This window comes from Papaver somniferum, chromosome 1, assembly GCF_003573695.1.
Source record: "Papaver somniferum cultivar HN1 chromosome 1, ASM357369v1, whole genome shotgun sequence".
Classification (NCBI taxonomy): Eukaryota; Viridiplantae; Streptophyta; class Magnoliopsida; order Ranunculales; family Papaveraceae; genus Papaver; species Papaver somniferum.
In genome coordinates this window covers 244,236,015-244,263,092 of record NC_039358.1, presented here as the reverse complement: position 1 = coordinate 244,263,092, position 27,078 = coordinate 244,236,015, and the positions used below count along the sequence as shown (strand labels likewise).

Below are 27,078 nucleotides of genomic sequence, written 5' to 3'. Positions count from 1 at the left end.
CCCTTGGATTCAAGTTCGTGGCTACATTTAAATATCTGCTCCAATGAACGAGGTATCAATCCTCTGTCTTTTCCAGGTTCTGCCCTACCCATCATTGTGTAAGTCTTGCCAGACGCAGTCTGACCATAGGCAAAAACACAAATCTACAAACACGAAGTTGTTCGACTTTATTTTAGACCATAAACCCGAAATCTTAAAAGGGAAGCACATTAGTAAATCATTACAAAAAATGCAAGGATCACAAAACTACGCAGAAGCAGTCACAACGAGTAAGACAACGACATTTTTCAAAAGAAGCTTGACAAAACTCCGAGGACAAAAGTTCATTTAAGTCTGGGAGGATTTCTTTCTAAAAAGAGTGCACCTGTTATTAAGAATGCAATCCATGATCGTAATAATAAAGAATTCCTAAATGAATGAGCAGGCAATGTATTCATACCTGACCAGCAAAACACATTAAGACTCACCTTATCGCCATCAAGTGCACTCTGTATCAATGGCGAAACCTCTACGAATACATCTTCTTGGGATGCCTCCTCGCTAAATACCTTATCAAACTTAAACCTACACTTCTGATCCTTATGCATTAACTCGAGGCTGCAGCCTTTAAACTCCATTGATTTAGGGTATGTTATCGTACTCATTCTGTTATCTAGACGGTTATCAGGTATAAAAGGTCGTACTCGACAATAAACACGTACTTTGCCTTTAAGCAACTGAATCCAATTTAGACGTATAGTTAGTAAAAGGAAATTTTAAACTTGTAATTCGACTGAAGAAAAAAAAGAACAAACGTTACCATTATTTCATTATGAAGCTTTTTACGTATTTTCTCTGTCTCGCTAAGCTCTTCTTCTAAGTTGCGAATCACTTCTTCCCGTGTTTCTGACTGCATCAGTAACTCTGCAACCTTCGAATCAGCAACCTACAAAACAAAACAGACTTTGATTACCAAGTTTGCAGCAATGTCGAGAAATACCTAGGGTCTGCGTTACATGGAAACCGCCACGGCAATTCTAGAAATTCATGATACGAGGACAGGCAGTAGTACATATAAATGAAAATATTACTAATAAAAGATATACAGAAATATAAATGATGACACAATTCTAATGTTAATTGTCCGTTCATAAGTGAGAACTCTCGCGAACAAAAGTGTAGCTTTGCAGACAATACTATATTACATCCTTAGATTTTTGATTATATTGCTTTAGAAAGTTGGTCATAATAAACCAGTACTAAGGTCTTACTTCAATATGAATACAAGTGACGGGATTGCAAATGGTCCTAGACCTCAACAGTTGCATTCTCTTCATCAAAAGAGGAAGGATCTAAACCAGGCTCATCCAAAGACGGTACAACATCTTTTGTGATGGCTAGTAGGCTTGCTAACGTGTGCTCTAATTAGAATCACATATGTGGCAAGCTCATTGGGTTTTTCTAACTTGAGCCTTCTATTTACTACCACAGAAGTATTTTATGTGAGTAAAGTAATAATTTTTTAATCACTTAGAATTGGAGCTGTGACCAACAAGTGTCAGTGTCAGTATCCGTGTCCATACGTATGGACATGGGACACGGGCTTACATTTGAAGTATCCGTGTAACGCATTCTAGGGTAGAGCTAGATGGTGCTACAGAAAATTTACCTGAAGCTTGGAATTTAGGGCATAAATCTGAGCATGCAACTCGTTGTTTATATCAGCAGCAGCATCAGAGCCACCTTCTTCAACATTGACAGGCTTTGCTGGCTTCGGCGGTCTACCTGGTCTTTTAGGAGCCTTCTTAGGTCGACCTACTGGTTTTGGCTCTTCGGTTTTCTTCTTTAATGAACTGACTGAAGTAGATTTGGGCTTAGGTGGGCGACCTCTAGGTCTTTTAGGAGGTGGATCAATCATTGCAGATGTTGCTCCAAGTAACTGCAAAACACAAAAATACAAGTTAGCTAAAACAGAAAATTGATAGTATAAAATGCTACTCGAAAGAGAAGGAGAGGAAAACAAAAACTAATGAAACTCAACAAAAGATCTCGAAAACAGAAAAGCATAGCTCCATATTCGCACCCCAATTACTTTCAACTTATGAAAAACCCTGTATCCTTAAAATTCAAGAATGCCGTGATATAAAACAACATATCTGAGGGAAAACCTAGCTAACCTCGTAAGGAGTATCAGACATATTTCCTTCATCCTCCTTTTCAGCTGCAGGAGCATCAGCCACACGACGTTTCCTGGTAGACATCTTGTCACTAATGCAAAGAGCCTACTGAAACCAGAAATAAGATATATACAAAAGCATTAAGTGAAAAGGAAATCATTCTTAAATAATCACATAAAAACTTGAACTTAAGAACGTAACTTTAATTCGAATTCATGAAAAATGCATTGAAACTAGATTAGAATTTGCAACTAGAATTCCCCAAGACAAAGTAGCAAAGTAGCCACAGTAATTCATATTATATTCTCTAGCCTGGTGCTAGTGAACTCTTCGTTTATTTATAAGTCCTGGGCTTATATTGGTGATGGATTGACTTCCACTCGACTAGCCCCAAAAGGAAGGTCAACCAGAGGATAGCATTATCTGTTTCCTAAAGATGAGTCTTGCTATAAGTATCTATCGGCATTTAGCTCCTTACTATATCATGTAGTAGTAAGGAAAAACTCATGGAAAAAAACTAAGAAAATGCAAAGTCTAGCTGCGTACGAGATATGAATCTATATTGACCAGTGATTATGAATTCGATAATGAAATGAAACAATTATGCACCCTCGACTATTGGACCAACAAGACAGTAAAGAGTGAGCAATCATGATGACCGTGCCCCAGGCGGTACGTCGGGAGATTTTGACACTAGTAAGATGAATGGCCTTTTATGTTTTATGTTATTTGTATGCAATTTTTGCTTATGATATACCGCATCTCGTGTGCGTTTTGTGTACTGTCGTATCATGAAGGTTGGTTCTTTATGCTTCCATGTCAATCTTATGTTTCAGGATTAATGATTTTGTGCCGCCATAAAAGCATGAGATATATGGCCGATGAGAGTATAATAGACTCGGGGAGTTTCCTTCGAATAAAAAAGAATGGCAGTTTCCTTCGAGCCCAACTACCGGAAGGAGTCGCACTCCTTCTCAAAGCCCTATTGTTCTTATCTTATGGCACTGCTTAATTACATGTTTTTCTTAAGTGTACGAATAGTGGCTCCATTTATGAAACAATCAAACTTAAGTAGTGGGAAAAACTAAACTTAGAATGCTAGTTTGTTTACTTCAACTATCACAGTTAGTTAATTGACCAGCAGTTGATAATCTACCTCTGGCGAACAATGAAGGATCTTCCATTCTTCTCATTCACATTCAGAAGTTGTTAGCAATCTATCAAATCTTTCTTGCATGTGAGCTCTACTATGAATCAGTTTTTGACTCTCTAATTGGTGACAAGTTGACTCTAGAACTCTCCCCATTTCTCCAACGAATTCTTATACGCTTGTAAGAGATTATCATTCCTAAGTACCTAATCCCTCAACAACTCCATAGGGTGTAACCTACTGCCCCAGTAATTACAACTTACTCAAGGTGTGTCTCAGACAGTAACCAGTCCATCAGTACATGATGTTATTAAACAAGATTTTAAGAGAAGTAAATTGGATACCAGTCTTCTTACTACATAAGCAGATTCATGAAAATTTCAGGTATAAAAACATATCCAAATACAGGATCTAGTGTCATATTCAATGTGGTCAGCGCCTCTGCATATAAAAACACCACACAATTGAGGAAAATCAAATTCTACACAATTGAGACACCTACCTTGGAAGGTCTATAAAACGCAACTTAGAATTTCAGGGTCATTCAGTAAACCAATTTAAGGATAGGAGTTGCAGTCAAATAAGAATGATAGCAATCACCGAAAACCCATACACAACCAGGGTCATTCAGTAATCAACGTAAATTAGAGACGAATAAGTTAACCACTACCCCGACATGATCAATTCAGTTTGATTACATTACCTTAAAAACAAAAAAACAAAACCCAAATTCCTCTAAACAAAAATCTCAATGCACGAAAGGTAATTCAATTCGATTAATTCAATCTCTGTGCAGTTCTTTCAATACATAGATGCTCAATTTCATGATCTATTTATAAGACAAAATCAAAACCCTAGACAAAAATCAATAGAATTTATTTATAGATGTAATAATAGAAAGAGTAGATTCAATGTTACCTTAACTACTGCAACCTTGTTCTCATCGGAATGGTAATCCTCTTTTGAAACTACTTCTGCTTCTGACTACGAAAGAAATTTAGGGTTCGTATTCTTTTTATGTGGCGTGAAGGAAGAAGATATACTGAAATTGTGATTTCGACGAAGATACTAGAGAGGAAACCAGTTGAATCCTACCTGAATCAAAATGAGATTAACGATTTCGACGAAAACTCGAGATTGTCACTTGAATTCTCAATGAATGATGTTTATCGAAGAAAACTGGAGAGATTCGGCGAGAATTAAGTCGCAGCAAAAAGAGGATTAAGAGAGAATTAGAAAAAAGTAAGGGTGAACAGGAACTGAGCCGGACCGCCGGACCGAACCGGAACTGATGGAATCGCATTTGATTTTGGACCGAATCGAGGTACAAGATACGGGTCCGATTCAAAAAATAGGAACCGAGGTCTGTGGGTATAGGTATGCGGTCCAATATAAGAATCGTCCCGTACCGGACTGAAGTTCCGAATAATCATAACCGTTAGATTTATGGGATAAGGGATCCGTATCAGTCGTTAGATTAAAGGGGGTATATAAGCTAACATAATAGGTTAGGCGTTAGGTTTCAGTTCCCTTTCTTCTGTTTTTTCTCGTCTCCTCTCTCCGAGAAGGAGAAGAACTTCTTCACTTCTTCTCTGTTAACCACTTAACCTTCACATCAAACGATTCAAACTGTATTACTCCGTCTGTTAACTGGGTCTCTTCGTTTTTGCCTATTTTCTAATTCCGGTGTGAAGAAAATTAGATGAACAATTTTAGATTTTTAATCACGGGGTAAGTAATTTTTAATTTTTAATTTGTGTATGCTTGTGAATCTGTGATTGAGATTGACGGATTTTTGTTTTTAAAATTTTTAAAATTTTTTTTTCCAGAATACTGGGTGTAGACGAGTTTCAGAGGAGAAGCCTGAAGAAGAAGAACTGATCCAGTTGAGGTCTTGAGGAGTATGTGTTCTTCTTTGTTTATTGCTTAGTATTTCCGGATGGGATGTCGCATGTTATGGTTCTGCAGGGCCACTTGCCTCTTTTCCTAAACTTCTATCAATTATTGTTGGTTTTTCTATGTAATCCACTGTCGGGGTTTATGGAATCTGTTAATCCCTATTGCTCTTGCTAATGGGGGAGTAAGTATTTCTACTGTTTCTTTTGTTTCTTTTGTTTTTATTATACCTAAGTCACTAGATAGGCATGACAATCTCGGAATCATCCTTCTTCATAATATGATTAACTCAACTGCTCTTACGGCTTCGTTTGCACCAAAAGTAATTAATCCATTTGCTAAAAAGCTCAAGTGGTTTTGATTTGCTGATAATGATAGTGTTTGTGCATAGAATGGGAAAATCACTTGATTTACAACTATAGTGGATTATGTTTTGATAAAAACTCACGGCTCTAAATTTCATTTTTATTGCACTTTCCAGATTTTGCTGATCATAAGCTACATTACCCCACTCTACAGGCCAAATATTGAGACTAAAGAGATAGCAATTACCTGACAAATAAAATCAAGGTACACTATCAAAGGCAAGAGCCGCAGGACTGCATCAATTGCACAAGGTAGAAGAAAATCCTGAACTTTACAATTTCATAACAGTAGAACATTTTTGACTTTGTATTAGATTCAACCTCAACATGAACAAGTGCGTAAAGAAAATCAATAACTACATACCTCCAGCGACGGGGTTCACTTCTCATTGGTATACACTTTTTTTTTTTTGATGAGTTTACGTTTCAACAATCTTTTTATACTGCTACTGCAATTGTCTTTTAAGAAAACGAATCTTCGCATTCACCCTAGCTGTGAACCCGATGTGGGTATCTTGTGTATAGTTGTTCTGTTCTCTTAACCATATGACACTTGTATAAGTTAAGGTTGTTAACCTTGAGATGAAGCATGCGATTAATTGTAGAAGTTAAAACACACATTTGTAATGCGCTTGGATATTGCCTCTCTTACCACTGTTTTCTTCATGAGTGTAAAATCTAATTAGGTAGAACTCACATTACAATACAGACAGTAAGAGTCCATTAGGGGCTTGGCACTAGAAGAGCTTAAAGATCTCATTGAACAGAGTTGGTACATTGGCACATGACATTGAAAACACTTGCATATTACATTATTACTTGTGTTTGGCAGTAATAGATATAGTCTAATAGTTACTAACTGCTATTTTTTTTTTGCAGCGTTACTTGGTCCTATTAACACTGATGACACCACAAGTGATGTTGACATGGATTAAAATATCAAGATTCAAGACTACTGCAACACTAGATGCACAGCTAGTTGTTCTTTTTTCAGATTTTCTCATTTTCAAGACTTAGTGTGTGTGTCTGTGGCTACTGCCTACTGCTACTTCTTTTTTAAGATTTTCAAGACGTTGTTTGTTTGATTTGCTAGTAATATTGCTACTTATTAGTTGTTGCTTTGAATGAGTATTTGAGATATTGAAAAACAGGTAAAAAACAGGTGCTTAGATTTCTTTATGGAATGGAAAATATTTGTCTGAAATGGAACCGGAAACCGGTACCGAAATACTCGGTACCGGGACCGGTCCAAAATTTTGGAACCGTTAGGTGGAAGGTACAGGTACTCGGCCTCGACAAGAACCGAGACGAACCGTACCGTGTGCACCCTTAGAAAAAAGACTACAGGAGGGGAAAGAGAAGAGTCGACGGGAGGAGAAAGAGATTAACAGGGTTTTTAATCTCTGTTGGTTTTTATGAATGATTGGTAGTCGTACACGTGACAAACAGAAGTTATATGGTTTGGTTGGTAAATAAATCAAAGTCTAATATTTATTTGGTCATTTCAGTACTTAACTAATTTCCTTAATTGTCAACGCAGTCAACCGTGGTCTCGTGACCCAAACTCTAATAAAAAATTTGGGGTGACCCAAGCGCAATTCTGGTCACTTTTATGTGACCCAAGGTCAAAATATCCTTTTTTTTTCCCGAAGCCTCGATGTGTTTATATATTCAACTTGTCACGGAGAAATGCCCTTCCATTACCAACTTAATTACCAAAATGACATACTCTTCTTCGCCGAGTTTAATGCTTTTTTTCACCATTAGTTTACCATTTATTTTTGGCATCACCTATTTGCCACCACACTTTTCCTACTTGCCACTCTTCTCACAATGTATTAAATTTTATTTTTCCTATTTACCACTTATAAAAATCAATTAAATTTGTCTCCAATTATTATCAATTTGTCGTCGTCTTCTTTTCTTCACTTGTCTTCCTTTGAGTTAAAATCCATAACTAAAAAATTTTAGATCATTCTTTTTAATTCTAGACACCAAAAAACTAACTATTTTTAATCTTTTATCATTTAATTTTTCAAGAAATAAAAGAATCAATCATCAATAAAACCACTACCATCATTTTAATTTAATTCATCTTAAAATATTTTGGTATAAGTTTAGATTTTTCAATATTCATTTTAATTTAAATTTATCAGAACTATTGAAAGTATTCAGATTTTTTCATTTAATTTTCTAATGAATATTACTAAGTGTGTCAATGAATCTTGGAGGTGCTCAATCAATTGATAAAGTGAATATTAGGCTGCACGATCAAAACTCTAAAATGCAAGAACAGATGTAGTCGTCCAGAATAGGAGAACAAGAAATTCTTAAGTTAGGGTTTTTTGGGTTTACTTATTAGGGTTTTATACGCCAATTTGATTACTCTCAAAAAAAAATATCCTAATTTGATTGGGAGCCAGAACTTCTAACTGGGGGCATTGAAATTTTATTTGCTCCCCAAAATTTTCAGGGGCGTATTAATCCGATCGTGAATATATTGTTTTATCCTTGACTAATATTTTTTTTCAACTGACGACCCTAATTAACGACACTTCATAGCAGTCTAGAGTCGTCTCATATTAAATCAAAACAATAATGACTATTTTAAAGGGTCGTCGTGGAACTGATTAAGCATATGACGACTCTGAACTGTCGTACATTTTCGCCATTAACGGCGAAGATAACGACTCTTTTTACAGACTAACGACTCACTATAACGACACTTCTAAAACATTAACGATTTCTTAGACTCGTCGTATACGTAATTAAAACAATAACGACTCTTCCATAGGGTCATCATGGAATTGATTATATTTCTGGCGACTCACAACTGTCGTACATTTCCGCCATTAATGAATCTTCGACAGTTTAGAGTCGTCAACTGAAACAGTCGAAAATTAACGATTGTCTAGGGTTGTCACTGAAAATTTTCAATACCATGAGGACTTTTCATACAGATCTGGGCAAAAAAAAGTTATTGTACGAGAATTTTGATAAAACACAAAAAAAAATGGTTAAACTCTAATTAAGTAAGATTAACACTAATTAAATATTTGGGGTATATTAGTCATAACAAATTAGATAAGGGGTATATTAGTCATAACAAAAATATTTGGGTAAGGGGTGAGCCAAATTAGGATTGGGTGACCTTTTTTGTCCTCTAGTGCAAGACCCCCAATTAAAATGTTTGGCCCCCAATTAAACCAGGTTTTATATTTGGGTATGAATAAAAAGTCAAAGAGGTGGTATTTAGGATGTATGAAAATGATATGAGTGGTAAATAGGATAAATAAAGGTGGCAATTTGTGTGGGTGTAAAATAGGAAAAGCGTAGGTGGAAAATAGGGGACACATTTTTTTTAAGGAAAATTTAATAGAATTTCCACCTATTCCGTCCCGATTTTTCGGAAAAATCGTTAACAACCGTTAAAAGACAGGTGACTTCAAATCAGTCATGTTAGAAGACATTACAGCCCCTGAATCGTTTGAGTCGGGGAAAGGTTGGAACAATGAGTCGGCCGGGTTGGAACTGTACCTTATCTTCTACATACTCCATGTTTGAGAAATCAGAGTTGTTGATTTTCATCACGAGGTTTTAGGTTCCACTCAACACCATCGACATCTTCTTTCATTGCTAATCTCAAATCATACTCTGAACTACTGTTATTTTCTCATATGACTACATAAAATTAAATCCAAAGTATAAGCATAGCTCCCTTCATTGTTTACCCGTAAATCATCCAAAATCTACTCTCATGTAAACCCCAATAATCATTTCCTTAAACCTTCAAATTAACCATGTTTGTAATGCAAAAAATGAATCCATGTAAATGACTCTATTTATTTTTCAAATTAATCATTACTGTATTAAATAAATTTGTTTTCATTTTCTGTAAATCCATAGTTATCATGGCAATCAGATTATGTCAGCCTTATTTCTCTGGAACGCTCGTAACGTGCTTGAAGAACGCTCTAGAGAGATTCCCCTATTGTGGTCCATGTTAGTGAATTAGTTAAATTAAATAATTGTTAATTAAAATAAAATCTAAATTGTGAACGATCAACCAGTCATCCGTTAGTTTCAGAAGATGTTTATGCTTAGTTTCAGCTACACCATTTTGCTCAGTTGTGTGTGGATAAGTGAATTCATGAAAAATAACTTTTGTAGATAAAAAGGATTCAAAAAGAGAGTATAGAAATTCACCTCCACCATCTGTTCTAAGAACTTTAATCTTACAAGAAAGTAGATTTTCTATTTGAGTAGAAAAGGTAATGAACAAGTTGTTAAAATCAGATTTATTAGACATAGTGAAAATCCAATAATATTTTGAGTAGTCATAAATTACATTGGCATAGTAATACAAACCACTAACTGAAACAGTATGGTAAGGACCCCAAAGATCAATGTGCAGTAACTCTAGTGGTCTACTAGCACTGTTACAAGACATTTGGAAAGGTAGCTTCTGAATTTTACCTAGCTTACAATCATTGAAAAACAGAGATTGTTTGGCAATGTTATTGATATTGGATGACTTGCAAACATGTTGAAGAGTCTGAAATGAGGGATGACCTAGGCGTTTGTGGAGAAGATCACTTGTAGAAAGTGTGCTGGATAATGTTGTAGGTGATGAAGCTTTAGAGGTGTGGTTGTTCATGTGATTGCTGAAGTGAATAGGATACATGCCATTTTTATGAGGCCCTTGGAAAAGAATCCTCCCTGAAGTCAGATCATTCACATAAAAACCATGAGAATCAAAGGTTAATGCACAATGATTGTCAGAGGTGAATTTATGCACAGACAGTAGATTGTGAGATGAGTTGGGGACTACAAGAATGTTATCTAGATGGAATGTATGATCACCAGTAGTTTTAACAGAATTACCAGAAGGTGTAATGGTCATACCTTGTCCACGTGCAGTTGCAATAACTTCAGAGCCATCATAAGGTGAAGAATGAGTGAGTGAAGCACCCTCATAAGTAATGTGATTTTTAGCTCCAGAATCAGCATACCAGTAAGATTAATCATCATGAATTGAATCTGCAGCAAGCATAGCATGAATGTTCTTTGATGGAGCACGACCGTGATAAGTGAAATTCATTCGATGAGTGCACTCAAGAGCTTTGTGACCAGGTTGAATGAAAATCTGACAAAGTCCATCATCAGAGACATTTGAAGTAGCAGCAGGAGAAGAATAATGGTTGTTTCTGGGAAAGAAATTTAAGAAACCTCTTCCTCCTCGGCCTCCTCAATGATTATGACCTCTACCACCACAATAATAACCAGATGAAGAAGATCTCATGGCAGCAAAAGCTTTGGCTTCATTCTCAATTCTATCATATGCAATGCGCTGATTGATTAACAATTCTTCACTGATAAGTAGATTATGTAACTCAGTGCTACTGACTGGCGGATTTCGAATGTAAATCAAGGTTGCAAATGAGGCATAATCATTGGATAAAGCAGATAAAATAACAAAAACGATTTCTGTATCGGAGATTGGAGATCCGGCAGCAGCTAACTCATCCTCAATCTTCTTGAGATCATCAAGTAAAGTGGAGACTGAGTTTGTACCTTGTTTAATTGTTTGAAGACGAGTGCGAAGTTGAATCACATGAGTGGTTGAGACTTTGGAGAATCGACGTTTAATGTTGGTCCATAGCTCATGGGATGTGGTAGCTCCAGCAACATATCCAATAACAGAGTCTAAAATAGTGGATTGTATCCATAGAAGAATTGTTGAATCATCTTGTTCCCATTCAGTGTATTGAGGATTCACGATATTGTAATTTTCATTAACTCTGGATATGAATTTACAGGACAAGGAAAAAAGCCATCAAGATACTTCTGAACTTGAAATTTTCTAAACAAAGGTGTGATCAAAGCTTTCCAGACAAGATAATTATAATCGTTGAGTTTGAGTGGAATGATATTAGAGATAGTATTTAAAGGTAAAGATGAAATTCTCGACGATTCCATGAAAGCAAAATTGAAAGTAGATCGAGAAAAACTGAAGAATGATTGATTAAGAGAAAACGAAATAGAGATCGAAATTGAAGTAAAAATAAGATCAACAAACTAAAGAACCTCTGAGATTGAAGTAGAGATGTGAGTGAACGAATCTGTAAAAACTAAAAATCAACTTGTTGGATCAAAACACAGTGATAAGAGGCAGCAGGAAGCAGGATCGAAAGATACTAAGAGAAGATCTCTTCACCCGAATGATACCATAGTGATTTTTTAATACATCTCTTCATAAACACATCAAATATAGGGTTCTTACATTCTCTGATTTTGCAGAGAAGAGAGAGAAATTAAAAACAAAGTAATGGCGGAATTCAAATAAAAGTGAAACCATGTTTGGTTTACAAAGACAGACAGCTATTTAAAGAATGTCACACAAGCGTTTCACACACAGACATTATGAAGCACCCTGAGTGAGTTACTCGGTACCACCACCATTTGAATCTTCAGTCTTTGCACACTCTTGTAAATCTGTAATATTAGATATGCCATTATTTTTTTACCACAATCACTTTTCAGAAAATTTTATAATAAAACTGAGTTTATCTAGTTTATAGTTTGGTTTCAAAAAAAAATGATTTCGACTTCTAACAAAGTTACTAGACTTCCTTGAGTCAATGCAATTTGTGCCGGAAATATTTTTTCTAAACATTTCACATTAAAGGGGAGTCTTTCTGGTTCATAATTTGGTCTTGATCATAGAGTTCCGACATCTAAATGAATCCTACGGACTTCCTTGAGTCATTTGTGTTTATGATATTTTATTCAAAATTTGCAGTGATTATCTAGCTTAAATAAGATCCTAGAATCGTTGAGAAGTTATTCACTGTTACAAACCGTATATCCTTCTTTCCATGTTTTATTATAGGTAATCTATGACCTTTTTAAGAGATTAGAAGTTCATCATTAGAAGGTATATTTTGAGTTTGGTGCCTATAAATGGTACACTTTTGCGTTTGGTGCCTAACTTTGTCCAAATCTGAGTTTGGTACCAAGTCAACGAATTGGCGTTCATTGTCCGCGTTTACCATCCAATTTAAAGTAACAATTGTGAAATGACTAATAAAATTCTAAACTTCGTTTTATTCATTAACTGCACCTTATCTTCTACACACTCCATGTTTGAGAAATGAGAGTTGTTGATTTTCACTCACGGGGTATTAGGTTCCACTCTTAATACCATCACCATCTTCTTTCATTGCTAATATCAAATCATACTCTGAACTACTGTTATTTTCTCATACGATCACCAGTTTACACAAATTAAATCCAAAGTATAAGCATAGCTCCCTTCATTGTTTACCTGTAAATCATCCAAAATCTATCTCTCGTGTAAACGCCGATAATCATTTCCTTAAACCTTCAAATTAACCATTATTTTATTAAACAAATGAATCCATGTAAATGACTCTATTCATTTTTCAAATTAATTATTATTGTATCAATTAAATTTTGGTTTCCATTTTCTGCAAATCCATATTTATCATGGCAATCATATTATGTCAGCCTTATTTATCTGGAACGCTCGTAACGTGTTTGAAAAATGCTCTAGAGAGATTCCCTTATGTGGTCCGTGTTAGTGAATTAGTTAAATTAAATAATTAGTAATTAAAATAAAATCTAAATTGTGAACGGTCAACCAGTCATCCGTTAAGTCAACTGCTTGACTGGGCTCCACAACAAACTCAAATTCTGACAAAGTTAGGTACCAAACGCAAAGGTGTGCTATTTTATAGGAACCAAACTCAAAATATCCGTTATTATAAATATTGTCTACTGGTATAACTGTCTTTTTCCCCCAAGGTTCTGTGTAATCTCTTTTTCGACTATTTTGCTCAGAACTTCTTCATACGAAGTGGGAATAATCTCATTCTTTTTATGTTACCTTTTTCTTTCAGTTCCCCACAGTATACAAGAAAAAAGTTAGGATTTGGACGATTAGGAATTGGTGTTTCATCCTTATTTTCAATGTAAAGGATAACTTCCCTGTTTATTTTTGAATCAACATACGTAGAAATGCAATTTGCATAACATGTAGAGCCTTTAAATGTATTATTTTTTTACCGCAATCATTTTTTATAAAATTTTATAATAAAAAGAGTTTATCTAGTTTATAGTTTGGTTTGAAAAAAAGGATTTCGACTTCTAACGAAGTCACTAGACTTCCTTGAGTCAGTGCATCCAAAATGCAAGTTTTTTCGACTCTCAAGGCTCTAGACATGTAATTTGTGTCGGAAATATTTTTTATAAACATTTTACATTAAAGGGGAGTCTTTCTGGTTCATAATTTGGTCTTGATCATAGAGTTATGACATCTAACGAAGCCCGCGGACTTCCTTGAGTCATTTGTGTTTATGATATTTTATTCAAAATTTGCAGTGATTATCTAGCTTAAATAAGATCCTAGAATCGTTGAGAAGTTATTCACAGTTGCAAACCGTATCTCCTTATTTCCATGTTTTATTATAGGTAATCTATGACCTTTTTAAGAGATTAGAAGTTCATTATTAGAAGGGATATTTTGATTTGGTGCCTATAAAATGGTACACTTTTGCGTTTGGTGCCTAAATTTGTCCAAATCTGAGTTTGGTGCCCAGTCAACGAATTGGCGTTCATTGACCGTGTTGACCATCCAATTTAGAGTTTAAATTGTGAAATGACTAATCAAATTCTAAACTTCGTTTTATTCACTAACTGCACCTTATCTTCTACATACTCCATGTTTGAGAAATGAGAGTTGTTTCTCAAACATTATTTTATTGAACAAATGAATCCATGTAAATGACTCTTATCAAACATGGAGTATGTAGAAGATAAGGTGCAGTTAGTGAATAAAACGAAGTTTAGAATTTTATTAGTCATTTCACAATTGTAACTCTAAATTGGATGGTCAACACGGTCAATCAACGCCAATTCGTTGACTGGGCAACAAACTCAGATTTGGACAAAGTTAGGCACCAAACGCAAAAGTTTACCATTTTATAGGCACCAAACTCAAAATATCCCTTCTAATAATGAACTTCTAATCTGTTAAAAAGGTCATAGATTACCTATAATAAAACATGGAAAGAAGGAGATAAGGTCTGCAAATGTGAATAACTTCTCAACGATTCTAGGATCTTATTTAAGCTAGATAATCATTGCAAATTTTGAATAAAATATCATAAACACAAATGACTCAAGGAAGTCCGTAGGCTACGTTAGATGTCGGAACTCTCTCAAGATCAAATTATGAACCAGAAAGACTCCCCTTTAATTTAAAATGTTTAGAAAAAATATTTCCGGCACAAATTACATGTCTCAAAAAAAACTTGCATTTTGGATGCATTGACTCAAGGAAGTCTAGTGACTTCGTTAGAAGTCGAAATCCTTTTTTTTAAACCAAACTACAAACTAGATAAACTCAGTTTTATTATAAAATTTTCTAAAAAATGATTGCGGTAAAAAAAAATAATGTCATATCTAATATTACAGCTTTACAAGAGTGTGCAAAGACTGAAGATTCAAATGGTGGTGGTACCGAGTAACTCACTCAGGGTGCTTCATAATTTCTGTGTGGTAAACGCTTGTGTGACATTCTTTAAATAGCTATCTGTCTTTATAAACCAAACACGGTTTCACTTTTATTTGAATTCAGCCATTACTTTGTTTTCAATTTCGCTCTCTTCTCTGCAAAATGAAAGAATGTGAGAACCCTATATTTTTTTTGTTTATGAAGAGATGTATTACAAAATCACTAAGGTATTATTCAGGTGAAGAGATCTTCTCTTAGTATCTTTCGATCCTACTTCTTGCTACCTCTTATCACTCTGTTTTGATCCAACTAGTTGATTTTTAGTTTTTACAGATTCGCTCACTCACATCTCTACTTCAATCTCAGAGGTTCTTTAGTTTGTTGATATTATTTTTACTTCAATTTCGATCTGTATTTCATTTTCTCTTAATCAATCATTCTTTCAATTTTTCTAGATCCACTTTCAATTTTGCTTTCATAGAATCGTCGAGAATTTCGTCTTTACCTTTAAATACTATCTCTAATATCATTCATCTCAAACTCAAGGATGATAATTATCTTGTCTGGAAAGCTTTGATCACACCTTTGTTTAGAAAATTTCAAGTTCAGAAGTATCTTGATGGCTCTTTTCCTTGTCTTGTAAATTCATATCCAGAGTTAATGAAAATCGCAATATAGTGAATCCTCAATACACTGAATGGGAACAAGATGATTCAACAATTCTTCTATGGATACAATCCACTATTTTAGACTCTGTTATTGGATATGTTGCTGGAGCTACCACATCCCATGAGCTATGGACCAACATTGAACGTCGATTCTCCAAAGTCTCAACCACTCATACGATTCAACTTCACAATCGTCTTCAGACAATTAAACAAGGTACAAACTCAATCTCCACTTTACGTGCTGATCTCAAGAAGATTGAGGATGAGTTAGCTGCTGCCGTATCTCCAATCTCCGATACAGAAATGGTTATTGTTATTCTATCTGCTTTATCCAATGATTATCAATCCGATACAGAAATGGTTGGTAATTAATCAGCGCATTGCGTACTATTTGTGAATTATTCAATCCCGCACTAGAACGCGTCCGTATGACGCATTATTGAAACACCGTATACATTATGCGTGTTATATGAGATTCCCGCATTATTCGCGGATTATACGTGTGCGCGAATCATACGCTGCTATGGAACGGACACGTGGAAGGAGTTTTTGAAGGATTTTAAAAATTTTAAGCGTGGTGAGAATTGAACCCTCCACCTTATGTTAGTAGAACAACACTACCACCACTGGGCTATTCCCTAATTGCTGATAATATTTCATATATTACACATATATTCCAATTTTTTCGTATATTTTATATGTAACCATATTTAAAACCTATTTTATCTAATTTAACATAGCCGAATTTCGAATGCCGCATCAATATCCCAAAAATGAATTATACACGTACATATGTTGTTCCGAATTACTCCCGAACCACGAACCGTTGATCGGATTTCTGACCGAATTTGATATTTACGAATCCGTATAATACTCGTACGTATGTCGTTCCATACGTATGCCGAATCACGAATTGTTAACTAGGACTTCATGTCAACCTTTGACGACCTTTATAAGAGTTGTCGTAGAGGTATAAGCACTTCTGCTAAATTTTTCTCACTTATGCTAAATTTTATTCACTTGTGCAAAAAAAATTCTCATTTCTGTTAAATTTTTCTCCCTTTTGCTAAAAGAATATTTTGGTCTCCGGTTCTGCTAATATTTTCTCACTTCTGCTAAAAATTATTTTCTCTAACACCCCCCACTAAATTCTAGAAATTTAGGCGTTTCGAGATTGGGTAGAAATATCAAAAAGAGGGTTTTTTAAGGTTTTAGAGAATATTCTGATGAAATCTTACCTTTAAATGGATGGATTTATCGTTCTTACTTTTTTGACTTATAATAGTCCATTCCCGGCCAGGATTCGATCTCATAGCCAGGTTATGCATACAATATGCCAAAATAGGATTTTTTTAAAGTTTATGGGCATATTTCGGGGGCATCTTACCTGTAAATGGATGGATTCATCGTTTTTACCAAGTTTTCAGCTTATAGCGTGGTATATTCACGACCAGGTTTCGACTTCGGAGCCAGGGTATGCATACCATATGCCGGAATAGGGCTTGTTTAAGGTTTCAGGGAATATTTCGAAGGAATATTATCTGTACATGGATGGATTCATCGTTGTTACCAAGTTTTCGGCTTATGGTGGTCTACTCATGGCCATGTTTCAACCTTGGAGCCAGGGTATGCATACAATATGCCAGAATAGGGCTTGTTTAAGGTTTCGGGGAATATTTAGAAGGAATCTTACCTGTAAATGGGTGGATTCATCGTTCTTACCAGGTTTTCGGCTTATAATGGTCCACTCACGACCAGGTTTCGACCTCGGAGTCAGGGTAACATGGCTTGTTTAAGGTTTCGGGTAATATTTCGAAGGAATCTTACCTGTACATGGATGGATTCATCGTTGTTACCAAGTTTTCAGCTTATAGTGGTCTACTCACGGCCAGGTTTCGACCTTGGAGCCAGGGTATGCATACAATATGCCAGAATAGGGCTTGTTTAAGGTTCCGGGAATATTTTGAAGGAATCTTACCTGTAAATGGGTGGATTCATCGTTCTTACCAGGTTTCCGGCTTATAATGGTCCACTCAGGGCCATGTTTCAATCTCAAAGTCGGGTTATGCATACAGTATGCCAAAATATGGTTTGTTTAAAGTTTCGGGGAATATTCCAAAGGAATCTTACATTTAAATGGATGGATTCATCGTTCTTACCAATTTTTCGGCTTATAGTGGTCCACTCACGGCCAGGTTTTGACCTCGGATCTAGGGTATGCACACAATGTGCCAGAACAAGGTTTTTTTAAATTTATGGGGAATATTCCGAAAGAATCTTACCTGTAAATGGATGGATTAATCGTTCTTATCAATTTTTCGGCTTATAGTAGTCCACTTCCAGCCAGCATTCGATCTCAGAGCCAGGTTATGCATAGAATAATGCCAAAAGAGGGTTTGTTTAAAGTTTCAGGGAATTTTCAAGAGGAATCTTACCTGTAAATGGATGGAGTCATTCTTTCCAAGTTTTCGGCTTATAGTGGTCCACTTACGGCCAGTTTTCGACCTCGAAGCCAGGGTATGCATACAATATCCGAGATTGTTTGTCGTTATACTGGATTTAAAGTTTAAATTGAGACTTAGCTTCATATTTATCGAGTTCGATGATGTATCATGCCAAGATCTAATTTAGAACCCTCCGGAAGCTTCATGATTCATAGTTTGATTGTTGTTATACCGAATTTGAAGTTCGAATCCACACTGAGCTTCATAGTTATCGATTTCGATGATGTATCATGCCAAGATTTAATTCAGAACCCTCCCGAATCTTCATGATTCATAGTTTGATTGTCGTTATACCGAATTTGAAGTTCGAATTGACACTGACATTCATAGTTATCGATTTCGATGATGTATCATGCCAAGATTTTTCATTTTCCCGATTCATTCTTATACATTTTTTGGATTTTTTTTGTATCAGAATGTCGATAACAATGTCCTAAATTTATTAATATTTTTTTTGTATTTTTTTCATGTCAAAGATTGATAATAAACCGAATACATGAGTTCGTATTAGCACACGGAGAAACACAAATACTTCTCGATCTGTATGAGCATCAAAAATACAATATCAACCGTCGGATTGTTTTTCTCAATCCGTGAGAGTGGATTCAACGAAATCTATCCGTTCATTCTGGATTGTATCACCAAACCCACCTCAACCACTCAAACTCTATCTGTTTTGCTCTATCTTCATCTTCTCTGCTCTTTGTCTCCTCCACAGTGACCGACGTCATTACTTGAGAAAATCTAATTCACTCAACCCATCTTTTACTCGTCATCGCCGTCGCCTCTCCCCCTCTTCACATGCTTCTTTGAAACTCATTTTCTTTTCTTATTCTATCTTCTTCTTTCTTCTTTTTCGTTCTTCTTTTCTGCTCTTCTTCAGTTTAAAATCGAGAGGTCAAATTGAGGTATGGCTTGAAGAAATTTATATCGTGAGGATGTATAAAAGAAGCAGGAGTTGGTGTTTCTGCTAATTATGAAGAATACGATCGAGTCCTGTTATGAATCGAGAACTAGGGTTTTCTCAGTGAATCGGTAATTGAGTTAGAAATTGAGAAATTAAAGTGGGTTTGGTGAACACAGTATGATGAGGAAGAATTAGTGATTGATGTATGAGTTTTTAATGAAGATGAGAGAAGCTAGGGTTTCTGTTCTTTCCCAATATATATATATATATTAGGGTTCTTGGATGTAACTGAATCAAGTGACTGAAACTGAAATTGAGGTTTTAGGGGAAAGATTAGAGATGGGAATGTTTGATTTGAAAATTTTGAGGCCGTGGTGGTGGAAGAGGCAGAGGAGGCAGCAAAGAAGGAGGTCGTGGTGGTGGTGGAATGAAAGGTGGTAGTAAAGTGATTGAGTACAGAGTCTGGAATCCTTTTAGATCAAAGCTTGTTGCTGCTGTACTTGGTGGTGTTGACAATTTTTGGTTGTAAGTATTATTTGTGTATAATGTTTGGGATTTCACTTTGTATTTTTACTTTTTTTTTCTTTGTCATTGTTTCAACATAATGGTGTTTGATTTGCAATTTCAGGTATCGCCTGAGTTAGACCTAGAGGTGGTGGTAGTGGAGGAGGAGGAGGTAGATGGGGTGCTGGTGGTGGTATTAGTGGTGGTGGTGGTGGGAGAAGGAATTATGAGCCAAACCCATTTGATGTTGCTGATAAATTTGCTGAATTAGGTGTTACTGAAATTGGAGGAGAGGAGGGTAACTCAGAGAGTTGTCTTGCCAGGTGAAAATTGCTAAGTTCTTTGTTTGATTTTCTGTTTAATAATTGTTATTAGTGATGTAGATACACTTTTCTAAAGGTACCATTTTATTTTGTGATTGAAGTAACTCCCTTCAAAAAGGTGTATATGATCAAGTAATTATGCATCAGTTTTCCCTTAGCCGCATTACATTTATGGATCATGATTTTTCTGTTTGTGACCATGAATTCTTAACTCGATGTTCTTTTTCTTATTTGCAGTGAATCTACCACTGCCAGTACTCTCTTGGCTTAGTTTTGGTTTCCATTAGTCAAAGCTAAATCTGCCGTTACCAAATCTAGGGGTGTAGAGAAGGTTTCTGCACCTAAGAGGTTGCTGCTTCTTTGAAGAAGAAATCTGCTGCAGGAACTGAATGGTGGTGCACTTGAGACGAAATTGAGAAGGAAGTGATGCAGGTTTGCCGTGGGTTGAGTATGCTAACAGGGGATGATGCTGAGTCTGTATGGATGTTTGGTTGTAAACAAGATGTTTGGACGGACGACGAGAAAATGCTTGAGAATGCAGAGGTGCAACAAGAGGGAGAACACTGGCATTGGTTATGTGGAGGAGAAGTACAAAAATATAAGGATCACAATCAATGAAAAATGGACGGGGTTGCTGAACATCAAAGACGTGGGTCAGTTTATAGATCGAAGATGAAACAAATGTTCAATGACATACTATAAAGCTTACCCAACTGCAGAGCCTGACACCAATAGAGAAACCAATTCAGTCTGGCTCCAATAACGAATTATGGAGCTTAGATTTGGAAATTTTCATGAGATACAACACAGTTGGTCAATCTGTAAGTGCCCCCACTAATGTTATCTTATGCCCACGTCTTAAACACGTACCTAGCAATTAATAATTCTTGACACTTGCTTGAGTGAAAAGTGTAACCAGCAGGAGATAATCTAGTTCCTTATATTTGGGATTTGAGTCTTGAAATTCCACTCATGTCTCTCTACATGAGAAAAATTGCTTGTTATTCTTAGAATTTGTTTAGGGCTTCTGTTATTCCATACATTTAAAGATTAACCTTGTTTCATCTTCTCCATGGATATGTATAACCTTGTTTCATCTTTATTTGCAGTTTTGTGCCTATTTATACTGGTGCAAAGAAGGACCGCCGATTTGTATATTGTGCTGGTAAGGAATTTACTTAAGTTACTATGACTATCAATCACGCGAGTGTGTGATATTTTTGTGTTTTATTTTTATATAGACTGGAATCCTTGATATGTTTGATCTTTTTGTCTTCTATTTTTATATTAACTGGAATTGATATGTTTCAGCTGCCATATCTTCTTTGTTGAATGATTGGAGTGGGATGGATATGGAAAAAGCCAAGAAATAAATAGTGAACTATCAGGTGCGTATATGACGATTTTCTTTTTAAATGTGGATTCTGGATGTGCTACTGATAACAAATTTCTACTGAAGTGCATATTACTTACTACAGTCTTTTATGTGCAGCCGCATGATGGGGGATTTCTACTGCCTTGCAGACATGGAAAGGTATGTCAACATGATCTAACAGTCAACTTCCTTTCTTTATTTTTTTTCAGGCTGTAGCTCAGTGATTAAGCGTATCCATTTTTTGATAAATTTTCCTTTGCATGAACAGCATATGACGGGCTGTGTTATTGGCTGTTTGAGGAAATGCAGAACTGGTGTTTGCCTGCTATACTTGAAGAGTACCAGCGATTTGCAGGTGCTAAAGCTATGCCAACTGATATGAAGTTCATTGAGAACTATGACTCCTCACGTTTAATCCAGTGCCTCTACCGTATCATTTACCGTTATGTTGCTCATAATCGTTGTTTGGTTTACCAAGAAGAAATTGTGCAGCAAAGGGGGATCGCTTCCATTTAGCAACGTGTATGCTACTGCCACATTTTAAGGGGAGGCTAATATCTGTTTTACGATTTATATATGATATTTTAAGTCTTGTTCAAAGAATCTATCATTTATTTATTTATTTTTTGTTGCGCAACACTTTTCTACAAGGTGATTTGAAGATAGCTAGGTAATGCAATTGGAGTGGCAGGTTAACTTGAATGGATGAGAATATGTTACAGTAGTATGTTAATGTGAATGTGAATTATTTTCTGCAATTCGATTTGGGCCCTAATTGTTTTTCAAAATTGTTTTACGCACACAACTCCAAACAAAAGTTGTAGTTACATATTCATCCACTGGAAACATAAGTTGTTCTTTTTTTAAATATACAACTTTTAAGGATGTTGTGTTAGATTATGACTACATAAGAAGAAGGTTGTGAAAAAAAGTATAACAATATAAATAAGTGTTGTGCAAGATTTTTCAACCATTCTAATAAGTGTAATAGTGTTATTTACATCCACTAGAGAAGTTGTGTTATAGAATTTTGCTACACTGATTAAATGTTGTGAAATCAAGTCTTCCAACATAAATAAGAGTTGTGTAGGCTTCCAAAATAAAATCGAAAGAGAATCACAACTGAACCCCAAGGTAGTCCAAACTTGAACCACAACTACGCTTACAACTCTTAGCTCGAAGTTGCAGTAAATCGGGGACCTTCTGCAACCCGCCCGCAACCCATCGAAAAGTGTCGTCGTAGATTTACTACGACACTTGTGGGGGGTTGTCGAAGTATGTTTTTCCCGTAGTGTTATCTCCCCTTCCAAATCACTCAGTTACCCATGATCAGCACCAAGGTAAACACATTACCTTTGCAGCTGAAATTTAGAAGAAAGCTAAACTGACAGAAACAAACAAACAAAAAAAAGAATAGTTCTATCAAAGTTAAATAAAAATCTTAGGATAAACCCGGGATAGAATGGAGATCAAAAGCAAACCCTGTCTATCACTTTTGTATTGAGATTAACCCTCACCTGCGAAATTGAAAAAAAATACATAATTGAAAATCAAGTTGAACAGAGACAACGAACAAACAATCAACTTGGTTAGGTTGTAACTGAAAACCCAAAAACTAAAAAACCCAAATCAAATCAAACAGAAAAAACTTTGTGTGTCTTGTACATGATCAGGGTGTGGTTTACCTGATAACAAAAAATGTTTAGGTTGTCGTTAGACAAAAATGCGCATTCATCAAACAATAAGAAGAAAAGAAAAAAAAGAAACAGAATCAAGAGAAAACCCTAAACAACTAAATGGTAAGGTAATCGATATGATCACCACCGCGGAAGAAGAAGGTGTTTTATCGGTAGGGTTTCATGAGAAGGAAGAGGGAGAATTTTGTGAAAGCCGCAAATACACTTTAGGTTTAGGTTTGTTATCCCTATATCGTTTTTTTTAGGTTTGTTATTGCTTTTGATTGAGAGTCAAGTCTTTTTAACAACTATTGTAAATATTTCGGAGTCCTACCGTATGAAAATTTGGTGGTGCGAAAAAACATGATGATTCTATTGGTTGAAATATATTCCGGTGGGGCCAGAAGCTCTCAGATTTCAAAATTGTTGGGTTGCTGAATAGACAATTTCAGGATTCATGATGGAAAAGACGTTAAGTAACACTGATACCCAACTCAATATACTAAGAAAACATTCACTCACATATGGCATGTAACCTAGGCTTAACCCCACACTCCTTTCCCCCATCCAATATAAGCAGCGTCCAGCTTTTTCCATTCTCGTCTTTCTTACTTCTCAAAGTTCTGCTAACATGAACTCTAGCTTTTGATGGCAGTGGCGCTGAGGGAGAAGACTATAAATGAAAACAAACCTTTTTTAAGCGGTCGATATTCAGAGAAACCATATTCAGGATTTTGAACCTTCTTTCGATGCAAGTGCATCATAGCTAGACAATAACGACCTAGGAAAAAACAACAACACCATCTCCAGCCTATAGTATAAAATATAATCATGCAAGTGTGCCTCACTTGGAATTGAGTTGATTTACCTTCATGTATATATACTACCTCCATCCCTAATAAGATGACCTACACCATAAATAAATGGAGTAATAGATTAGTATTATTATAAGAAATATGTAAAATTTGATAGCCATATTTATATTTATTAGATATGTGTTTTAAAATGTTTTCCAACGATACAAAGTTTACGAAAATCCGTTGTACAGTTTGAGAGACAAATCATTTTTAAATTTACTATAAAATTTTAACTAGGTCATCTTATTAGGAACGGGGGAGTATATCTTTGTGAAAAAAAAAGCAAGCCAACTAGTTGTATCTTAACATTTAAAGGCTCTACATGTTATGCAAATTGCATTTCTACGTATGTTGATTCCAAAAATAAAGAGGGAAGTCATCCTTTACATTGAAAATAAGGATGAAACACCAATTTTAATCCCAAATCCTAAATTTTCTTGTATACTGTGGGGAACTGAAAGACAGAGGTAACAGAAAATGAATGAGGTCATTCCCACTTCGTATGAAGAAGTTATGAGAAAAATAGTCGTAAAAGAGATTACACAAAACCTTGGGGGACAAAGACATTGATATAAGTAGACAATATTTATAATAAGGGATATTTTGAGTTTGGTGCCTATAAAATGGCACATCTTTGCCTCTGTTACCTAACTTTGTCAGAATTTGAGTTTGGTGAGGATCCCAATCAAGCAGTTGACTTGTCGGATGACTGGTTGACCGTTCACAAGCTTTGTTGGAGCACAACTTGTTGCTCGGCCCCCTTCCAACTTTGTAAATAAATACGTGTATTTTTCAATAATTGTTTAAACAATAAATATTTAATTTAACTAATTCACTAACACGGACCACATTAGGGAAATTTCTCTAGAGCATTTTTCAAACACGTTACGAGCGTTCCAGAGAAATACGGCTGACATACTCTGATTGCCATGGTAACTATGGGTTTACAGAAAATAGAAACAAATTTAAAGAATACAATAATGATTAATTTGTAAAATGAATGGAGTCATTTACATGGATTCATTTGTTCAATACAATAATGGTTAGTTTGAAGGTTTAAGGAAACGATTATTGGGGTTTACATTAGAGATAGGGTTTGGATGATTTACGGGTAAACAATGAAGGGAGCTATACTTATACTTTGGATTTAATTTTGTGTAAACTGGTGGTCATATGAGAAAATAACAGTAGCTCAGTGCATGATTTGAGATTAGCAATGGAAGAAGATGGCGATGGTATGAAGAGTGGAACCTAAACCTCGTGAATGAAAATCAACAACTCTCATTTCTCAAACATGGAGTATGTAGAAAATAAGGTGCAGTTAGTGAATAAAACGAAGTTTAAAATTTTATTAGTCATTTCACAATTAACTCTAAATAGGATGGTCATCACGGTCAATCAACGTCAATTCGTTGACTTGGCACCAAACTCAGATTTTGACAAAGTTAGGCACCAAACGCAAAAGTCTACCATTTTATAGGCACCAAACTCAAAATATTCCTTCAAATAATGAACTCCTAATCTCTTAAAAAGGTCACAGATTACCTATAATGAAACATGGAAAGAAGGAGATAAGGTTTTCAACCGTTAATAACTTCTCAACGATTCTAGGATCTTCTTTAAGCTAGATAATCATTGCAAAATTTGAATAAAATATCATAAACACAAATGACTCAAGGAAGTCCACATGCTTCGTTAGATGTCGGAACTCTATGATTAAGACCAAATCATGAAACAGAAAGACTCCCCTTTAATTGAAAATGTTCAGAAAAAATATTTCCGTCACATATTACATGTTTAGAGGCTTGAGAGTCGAAAAAATCTTGCATTTTGGATGCATTGACTCAAGGAAGTCTAATGACTTCGTTTGAAGTCGAAATCCATTTTTTAAAACAAAACTATAAACTAGATGAACTCAGTTTTATTATAAAATTTTCTAAAAAATGATTGCGGTAAAAAATAATACATTTAAAGGCTCTACATGTTATGCAAATTTCATTTCTACGTATGTTGATTCCAAAAATAAAGAGGGAAGTCATCCTTTACGTTTAAAATAAGTATGAAACACCAATTTTTAATCGCCCAAATCCTAAGATTTTTCTTTTATACTGTGGGGAACTGAAAGACAGAGGTAATAGAAAAAGAATGAGGCCATTCCCACTTCGTATGAAGAAGTTATGAGCAACATAGTCGAAAAAGAGATTACACAAAACCTTGGGGACAAAGGGAGTTATATAAGTAGACTATATTTATAATAAGGTATATTTTGAGTTTGGTGCTTATAAAATGGCACACCTTTTCCTTTGGTACCTAACTTGGTCAGAATTTGAGTTTGGTGAGGATCCCAATCAAGCAGTTGACTTATCGGATGACTGGTTGACCGTTCACAAGCGGTGTTGGAGCACAACTTATTGCTCGCCACCCTGCATACTTTTGTAAATAAATACGTGTATTTGTCAATAATTTTTTAATTTAACTAATTCACTAACACGGACCACGGTAGGGAAATCTCTCTAGAGCATTTTTCAAACACGTTACGAGCGTTCAAGAGAAATAAGGCTGACATAATCTGATTTCCATGGTAACTATGGGTTTACAGAATATGGAAACAAATTTAAGGAATACAATAATGATTAATTTGAAAAATGAATAGAGTCATTTACATGGATTCATTTGTTCAATACAATAATGGTTAGTTTGAAGGTTTAAGGAAACGATTATTGGGGTTTACATTAGAGATAGGTTTTGGATGATTTACGGGTAAACATTGAAGGGAGCTATGCTTATAATTTGGATTTAATTTTTTGTAAACTGGTGGTCATATGACAAAATAACAGTAGCTCAGTGTATGGTTTGAGATTAGCAATGAAAGAAGATGGCGATGGTATTAATAGTGGAACCTAAACCTCGTGAATGAAAATCAACAACTCTCATTTCTCAAACATGAAGAGTGTAGAAGATAAGGTACAGTTAGTGAATAAAACGAAGTTTAGAATTTATTAGTCATTTTACAATATTAACTCTAAATAGGATGGTCAACACGGTCAATAAACATCAATTCGTTGACTGTCACCAAACTCAAATTTTGATAAAGTTAGGCACCAAATGCAAAAGTCTACCATTTTATAGGCACCAAACTCAAAATATTCCTTCAAATAA

The 27,078-nt window shown here is 35.4% G+C and overlaps 1 protein-coding gene across 1 annotated transcript; it reads right to left on the bottom strand.

Moving 5' to 3' along the window:
• Positions 1–160: 160 nt before the first annotated feature.
• LOC113322876 (kinesin-like protein KIN-14H) lies at positions 161–4,504 on the bottom strand. The gene is made up of 5 exons (XM_026571058.1): positions 4,225–4,504; positions 2,157–2,264; positions 1,649–1,918; positions 800–925; positions 161–716 (listed from the first exon to the last, which is right to left on the bottom strand). The coding sequence occupies exons 2-5, from the start codon at positions 2,238–2,240 to the stop codon at positions 324–326; spliced, it is 873 nt and encodes a 290-aa protein (XP_026426843.1). The 5' UTR covers positions 2,241–2,264; positions 4,225–4,504; the 3' UTR covers positions 161–323.
• Between the last annotated feature and the right edge of the window lie 22,574 nt (positions 4,505–27,078).

Bases quoted from the DNA above. Each gene is read 5' to 3' on its own strand.
- LOC113322876 (XM_026571058.1), bottom strand. From the start codon at position 2,240: ATGTCTACCAGGAAACGTCGTGTGGCTGATGCTCCTGCAGCTGAAAAG. The intron at 1,919-2,156 runs GTTAGCTAGGTT...TGTGTTTTGCAG, and splicing joins TGTCTGATACTCCTTACGAG to TTACTTGGAGCAACATCTGC. The intron at 717-799 runs GTAACGTTTGTT...AATTGGATTCAG, and splicing joins AGCTTCATAATGAAATAATG to TTGCTTAAAGGCAAAGTACG.